This window comes from Mycteria americana, chromosome 7 (assembly GCF_035582795.1).
Source record: "Mycteria americana isolate JAX WOST 10 ecotype Jacksonville Zoo and Gardens chromosome 7, USCA_MyAme_1.0, whole genome shotgun sequence".
Lineage (NCBI taxonomy): Eukaryota > Metazoa > Chordata > Aves > Ciconiiformes > Ciconiidae > Mycteria > Mycteria americana.
The window spans coordinates 68,170,755-68,178,474 of record NC_134371.1 but is presented as its reverse complement, the minus strand read 5'-3'; the positions used below and the strand labels follow the sequence as shown (position 1 = coordinate 68,178,474).

Here is a 7,720-nt window from a genome sequence, read left to right as displayed (position 1 = left end):
CTGACTATCGGGGGGATTATTTTTTAAATGAACACCGTAAGTGGAAGGAAGGATTTTTAACCAGGGTTATTTTCTTTTTCTTTCATTAGGTAGTAAAAGAGTTGGCATAACCTATGTTTGTTTTCACGTTATGAAGAAAAAACACTAAAATTACAATTACTCAAATGAAAAGCAAGTACTCATTCATCCCTAATCAAAGCAGAAAGATGGATCAAGCTTAACAATACCAAGTAGGATAATCTTTATATTGGCCTATTTTGATTACATGGTTAAAAAAACAACAGGCATGCTGACCAATATCACATGTATCCATGGTACTACTGTGATTAAAACAAAAGTTAATGCATATTTAGTGAAAAAATGAGTAAAACAGCTTATGCTTTGTAAACTTATTTGGGGACAAATTTGCAACAGTGATTCCAGCTTTTACTGAATATGTTAAGACAGCTGTCACAAGGGCCTTTTCCCTTTGGCCGAAATGCATTTTAAAAAAGCATGTTATGATCTGATAATGTAAAACTACATGTATATGCACATACATACATCTCAGTGTGCACACACACCTATGTTATAATATATACACGTATACACACACGGAGTATACATATGGTGATACATGCTGTAAAATATTACCAGCATCAGAGCGATGTCCTACCACTGTTCCCAGCTAAAGTCATCTCCTCTACCAAACACAAGAAAAAAGCCTAAAATAGTAAGGAAAATGACTGCATTGCCAGCCAGCACCAGACCACAGGCTCCCCATTTGATCTGAAATGCAAGGAAATGAAACAATCAAAGCAGTTCTAAGATAGGTTCAGGCCAGTTATTTACATGCATTAGAGACACTAAATAAAATACTACAGAAAGGTGCTAAAAGCATAAAGAAAAAAGACAAACAATAAATAATTCAATTTATGTGACTACTTATTCAATTAGCAACCACTCATATTACTAATAGAACACTTCAACAGACAGGCTAATAACGTTGTGTTTTAGAACAAAATAATTACCTTTCCATACAAGTCACTAAAACATACCTAAATCATAGAAAAATCTGGTGAAACTAGTGCTCTCCTTTAATTGCTATGCCACAAAAGAAAAGATCGCCTTTCAAGTAAATGCCAGTAACAAGCATAGAGAACAGTACGTGGTCTTAAAGGTAAACAGCTTTCTTTAACGATCTGCCTGACTAAGTTTACCCAAATAAGCGACATTTACTCTTAAAAGATATAGCTATGAATTAGAGTTCCCCCTCGTGGTCACTTCTGGTTCTGCCTACTGTCAGGTCCACAACTTAAACAAAAATGCAGCGTCAGGGAAACTGTGCATTACAAGTAAGTTAAAACGAAGCACAAAAGTTTTAAGCAAAACTGAAAGACTGAAGGGCAAAAACAACGCAACACATAAAAACGTCATTGGGTAGTGTGGGAGACAGGACGAGAGAGTTCTTTGCCTTGCAAAATAAATGTGACAAAATCTCACCACTGAAGAGCAGTTCAGAAAGCAAAGAGAAAAGAAGCTAGCAGAATTTCCTCAGACTTTGAGGGGACAAAGCATGAGCTTGGGAAATGCTTTGAAAACCAGAAGGGCAGCTCTGGAAGTTTGGCCTTTTATCTTTTAACTGATAATGCACTCCAGTCACCAAGTTTTCAGCATCCTAAATGGAGAAAGCAGACATTCTGAGATAAAAATAAGGAAGGTGGTGCAAGAAGCGGTGCAAAAGTTGATGAGACAGAGAGGCATGAGATGTAGGAGGAGATAATATCTTGTATTGGACCAAAACAGATCTGGAAAAAAACCCAGCTAAAAACTTTTCAGTCATGCAAGTCCTTTGTTCAGGTCAAAAAGCAGCATTGACAGACAAAATTTCAGCAGCATGATTATTTTCATCAGAATCTAGAAACGTCATAATAATTAACTTAAAGACAGGATTTACAAGCAGCACGAGCGCACTTAAAGCTTACACTCAGTAACTGGTGTCTTACAATAACAATTAGCAAGCAGAACTTACCGCTTCAACCCGTGCAAGGATTATAGGAAATCCAAAGGCAGAAACAACAATTCCAGTTGTGAAGAAATATGCCAATTCCCTGCAGGCACTACTGGCTGCATCACTGTCATCACTTACTCTTTTTGCAATGAAGTGAGGAATGGGGCAGATGAAGTAAAATATTAAGACAAACAGAGGCCAGTATACGCTGGGGAGGGGGGGGAAAAGGAAATACACAATCAGTTTAGATGGATGCTTCAATAAAAAGTATCTGCTGTTTAGAAAAAGTAATTGCAATAGCTGTAATCCTACTTTATGGTTTGAAAAGTGGATTACGTGATTTAACCACAAGCTTTCACCCAAAGGGGCAATCCCACCCCATTTTCCCTGCATACTGGCACAAGCACTCACACAGCCTCGTGTAGAGCAAGATCCACTCTCTCACACACCCAAGCCTTAATTTATTTACATTTGCATCACCTTGCTGATTCACCTCACACCACCGCCTCGCAAAACCGACAGTCACCACACAGGCAACAGGAAATGCACGCAAGTGGGACGGGAATCACGAGCTTTCCCAAATTAGAGGGATCCTGGAGTACAAACAAGACACACCCTTGCACCCTCACCTCTTTATGAGCGCTCTCGTTAGTGCCTGAGCCTGGATTTTTAAGTGTAATAAACATCCCAGTTTGAGTCTTGTGGTGGGAGGGTTGTTTAAATAAACAGGGAAGTGAGGGGAAGATTGTGCGAGGTTAAAAATGACTGTTTAGCAAGATGGCACCGCTTTTCCTGAGGAAGCATAGAGCTGTTTTCAGTCATTTTTTTAATGGAAATGCAAGTGCTGGCTAAGGAGGTGGTATTTAATCACAACGTGTTTAATTCCACGTGTCAAGAGCCAGAAAGCAGGTGACTGCTGGAAGATAACTAGAGCCAAACAGCTCAATTAAATGCGATTAACACCTCAATTAAGAGATATAAAAAGGGGGAAGTTGTGGAAAGGAAGCTGGCCCGCTCACCCGTAGTACTCCAGGGCACAACCCAGCATGAGGAACGTCAGCCCGATGGCCCCGCTGAAGGACAGCGCCACGAGAGCTGCAACGGCACAAGGCAGGCGGTGAGGCGGGAGCCGCGGGACCGGTTATCCCTCCCCGCGACGCCCGCCCGCCACTGCGCTGAGGCGATGCCTAGGAAGTGGACGCGCAACCCAGTCGTTCTGCTCCCTCAGAGGGAGGACCCCGGCCGGCGGGCGGGCAGCGGCTCGGAGCTGCCGAACGGCAGCTCCGAGCCGCTGCCCGCCCGCCAGCCGGGGAGCATTCGGTTACCTTTGATGCCCGCCATGTTCACGGCGCTGAACGACGCCGAGCTGAGGTGGCGGCGGGCGACTTCCGCCTCCCGGCCACTTTACCCCGCCCCCTCCTGCACCACGTGACCCGCCGCCTTAAAGGGCCAGCGTCAGCGAGGAGGCGATTCCCGGATTGCCCCGCCCCCGCTCGGGAAAGGGGGCGGGGCGCACTTGAAGGCGCGAGCGCTGGTTCGCTGTGGGGAAGCGGGCGGGCTGCCAGCCACCTGTCGCCATGGTTACGGGGCGGGTCGCTGCCTCCAGTCAGGCCTTGGGGCGGGTGTTTAATGTATACACACAGAAGCCTACATACGTATGTGTATGTAAGGTGTATATATGTGTAAATAGATGTGTGTGTGTGTGCACAGGCATGATTTAAATACATAAACACGCTTTTAAAGAGCCCCCACCCATCCATCACTGCCATTTTGCAGGCTGCTCCTTAAAACCCCTGTTTTCACCCCAAAAAATGGGCCCAGCTGCCTGCTTGTTTCATGTGGTGCCTTCTCAGAAGCTGGATCGTCCACCCTTGACAGGGCCCTGTGCTTCTGCTAATCCCCACCAAGAAGGATATATTTTTTTTTTTTTTTAGAGCAGTATTTTTCAAGCCTTAGACTTTTGGGACCCCATTTTTGACCCAAGAACAGCCTTTTTGAGGGAGATTTTGCACAGCCAAGGGAGGTTTTCTGTAGCTATCTCCTATCTCTGCCTCTCAGCTCGTCTTCTCCTTTCATATCTTCTCCAATACAGCTTTTTTCCCCAATTTCATTATTAATTTTAAATAATATAGAGCCAAGAAGGCTGACTAATTAAAACAGCAGGCTGAAGTAGCTAAATGCTCCAAGTGAAAACTTTGTTAGGTGCTACGTTTGCTGACTTGCTTGGCTGTGGGTCTCTGAAGCGTAGTAGCGTAAGAATAGGAAGTGACAAGTTGTTTCCAAAATGTCTTAATTTGGGAAAACCACCTGTAACGCCAACCTGTGAATTACCACATGGCATTAGCGACCACGTTAAGAGACAACATTGATCCTGGCCGAGGTACGTCACCCATACTGTGTGAGCTGGTGTACGGCGTTAACCTTGTGGCCTGGTCACAATTTCTGAGCAGCAACCGAGCTCAACATGTCTGGGCTTATTTTAAGGCATGCAAACAGAAAATTATATGGAGACCCTTTCACCGTACCCTCCCATACTGTAAATCCTTTGGCTGTCATCAACAAGCAAAAAGCCCGTAGGAGTTTTAATACAGGCTTACATCTTGGTACCACTGCTGCTAATGTAAATGGCTTTGTACCTACAATAAATATATATATATACACACCTGACTTGACTTAACTTGTCTGAACAATCAAAAGGTAGAAACAAGTTAAGTTACCATCTTCTGTTTCAGCTGGCTTGAAGGGTTTTTCTCCTAAGCACAAAAGGCTGCATCTTTTCCCATTGCAAATTTTCTCTAAATTAAGCCCTTACTCTTCTTACAATCTGGTTGCAGTAATGGGAACTGGCTTCTTCACGTAGTTTGTTTGCTCTTGAGGAAATAAAAGCTCTAGGAAAAAAAAAAGTGTTTGTCTCTAGAGCAAGTAATTTATGGCTACCTTTCTGTGTACCCCCCAGGTCCCCCCCAACCCTGCGCTAGAGCAACAGAGGCGTTAGTCATACATGTAAGACAGTGTAGACAAAAGAATTTTCCATTTAACGTACATGGATTTGTTGCTGTTTATCCAGCATGTGCAGAGAAATTACTCTGAACTGTGTTTAAAGCAAGAAGGTAGAGTTTTTTCCCCACAAGCACAAAAGATACCTGAATATGTTAATTTGAGCTTTTTAATGTATATACAAATGTTTTAGACCAGTCACAATTTCATTGAGTATATACTGTATTTACAAAAATTACAATAATTTAGTCAAACAGTAAACCTGAACATTGATAACCTCTGTCACTACCAGATATGACAAGAAAATTTTTTTTTTAGTTAACTATTTTGATATATATACGTCCTAATACTTTCATGCATCCATAAAAACATCAGGGATGGAAGTAATCAAAGCTTAAGTGGGGTAGGGTTTCTTTTGGTAGATAAAGTTTAGTGATGGATTTGTATCTTGTGAACGTGTGAGTATCCAGAGTTATGTGCCATGACAAACTCGATACAAAGCTAATGTAGTTTTCATTATTAAAAAAGTACGTTATAGTAATGAGATCCTTTTTATTATATAGGCATAGGTCACAATATCTACAAATGTGAATGAGAAACAATAAACCAACAAATCACAGGAACATGATTCACATTCCAGTTATCTCTTTAAATAAGACAAGCACATACTGGATCAAAACATTAATAAATAACATCCAGTTTGTTACTATTATCTTAAGGTCTTTTATATAAAAGGAGACCTATGCGTTGGTTTCACATTTTCAATTAATGGTAGTAAATAATGGACCAATACAACAAAAGGATGACTTTTATACAGAAAGCAATGTACTTTGACACACTGTCTTTGCAGTAAAAGTTTTGCCACTTGAAAATATAAGTGCAACAACAAGTGGATTGTCTTTAAAAACCACCAGCTTTAAAGACTCGCATCAGATGGCAACCCATTCCTTAGGCAGTAAATACAAATTATTTCCTGCCCCTCTTCTGAATATACCTGCCTTTTCAAAGCTCAAATACAGATACAACATGTTGGTAAATAAACTGCTAGCTTTAGTTATTCTACAAAAGGAGAACGCCAGAATTTGGGGTGAAGAGCGTAACTTGCTTTTTAACTAGGAAAGATGCTTCGCCTTTAGCATCAGAGATATTTCCTTGTGATATTATTGCTTTGGTCCAATATAAACTTTTAAGATAATCAATTTGCACTGTATTTACCTCAAAAATCAGACCTGGTCCACAGATGTCTACATGACAGCTTGTACACCGTGGCCTGAAAAGTGACGTTGCAACAGGTTGCATTCTGCCAAGAGCCTTTGCCAAGTGCTCTGGAGCTGATAAAGGCATAGAGGTGACACAAGTGGGCTGGAAAAAGTCTTCTGAATCCTCAGGAGCGGAAGTGTTACCTATAGACTGGGAAGTTTCTAAGACTTTGCAGCAGAGTTTTAGTTTGTTGATATTTCTTTTGTTTGATGGTTTCAAGCTGTTGATGAGAACTTCATGGGAAATGCAGTACATGCTCATTCCTCCCTTTTACAAATGTGGATTCACCCTTCCCCCCCCAATTCCCTCTTCCCCCAGAACCGCTGTTTAACAAAGCAACAAGGTGCTGTTTAACATCAATTACTTATTGTTTGCTTTAAGAGACACTTGCTCCATAATGCTGAGGAATTTCTTCTGCACATTTCACTGCTGGACTGTGAGGTGAAGTACAGTATTAACGCGTAAAAGCAGCAGTCAGCTGCCACACTGATCTAACCCAGGGTTCAGCTTTGTCTCTACTCAGGCATACTATACTATATGAGCAATTAAGCAGCAAATGGTGACTGTTAGAAGTGTGCCTAAACCACATCTGAGCACTTAAATTTGATAAAGTTCGATCCAAACCTAGGAAGAAAGTCCATCGAAATTTGGGCTTCGCCACCAGTTATTGAACTCAACTGAAGTGTTGCCATATCACATATCACAAAAAAAAGTAGGAAATTCACCAGCTACACTGTGTCGGAGACAGAACAATTTCACCTTTCCCAGAATGTGTTCTCTCTCACCCCACTGGAATCCAAAGAAAAATATAAAAGTTACAAGAAACTGTAACCCCGTGGCTCTCGTATGGCAAGCCAGGTGGCTAGAGTTCCTCTGAGCTCAGGATTCTTGATACAAGTATAAGGAAACCTTTCTCTTGTTCTTCATGATAAGTATTAGGCTCTTAGTTTTCTGAAACTTCTGAATTTCCAGCCAGAGTTTGGTTGATCTGTGACATTTGTGACAAGAGACTATATAAGCACTAGCACAGGTCTGTAGTGGAGACTGAGAAAGTACCTAATACAAGGGTTTTTGTCCTTGGTTTTCAAATTCTGACCAGGCATCATTTAGCTCCATAAATATCATCTTTGCGTATTGTTCATATGGCTGCCCAGTAGCCTGGAATAAAAACAGAAAGAGGGATATCACATCTACTAAATCACACTACAAAAAGTTGACACTTGAGCAGCTAGATTCTCACGCGGTTATCGTTCACTTTCCACGAATGGTTTTCACTTATTCTTTGACAAGAATAAGCTACTGTTGAGGGCTGCTTACCTTGTTTACAGCTTAAGAATTTCTTGGCTCTTCAGCTCTTCTGCTCCTCAGAGCTGATAACCCCCCAAGTGTGATAAAGCATTGCAGTCCCAAGGGCAAAAAAATTTAACCTAGGCTTTGCAAGAGGCATTTTACCTGCACTGAAGGGAAAGAGCT

General features: G+C 41.7%; 2 protein-coding genes across 2 annotated transcripts in view; both read right to left on the bottom strand.

Annotated features, from left to right (window-relative positions):
* Positions 1–226: 226 nt before the first annotated feature.
* On the bottom strand, positions 227–3,436 carry LEPROT (leptin receptor overlapping transcript). The gene is made up of 4 exons (XM_075508934.1): positions 3,316–3,436; positions 3,010–3,085; positions 2,012–2,198; positions 227–768 (listed from the first exon to the last, which is right to left on the bottom strand). Exons 1-4 carry the CDS (start codon positions 3,329–3,331, stop codon positions 652–654), a joined length of 396 nt encoding a protein of 131 aa, XP_075365049.1. The 5' UTR covers positions 3,332–3,436; the 3' UTR covers positions 227–651.
* A 1,719-nt stretch (positions 3,437–5,155) lies between these two features.
* DNAJC6 (DnaJ heat shock protein family (Hsp40) member C6) overlaps positions 5,156–7,720 on the bottom strand; it is a 40,479-nt gene continuing 37,914 nt past the window's right edge. Inside the window, exon 19 of the mRNA XM_075508918.1 lies at positions 5,156–7,405. Coding sequence (XP_075365033.1) covers positions 7,304–7,405 — 102 coding nt within the window. The 3' untranslated portion in view covers positions 5,156–7,303. The remainder of the gene's footprint in view (positions 7,406–7,720) is intronic.

What these genes read in the sequence shown, in the direction of transcription:
- LEPROT (XM_075508934.1), bottom strand. An exon ending in TGTGCCCTGGAGTACTACGG is followed by an intron (nt 2,199 to 3,009) that starts GTGAGCGGGCCA and finishes CCCCCTCCCCAG; the next exon opens with CGTATACTGGCCTCTGTTTG. An exon ending in TCCTTGCACGGGTTGAAGCG is followed by an intron (nt 769 to 2,011) that starts GTAAGTTCTGCT and finishes CTTGCATTTCAG; the next exon opens with ATCAAATGGGGAGCCTGTGG.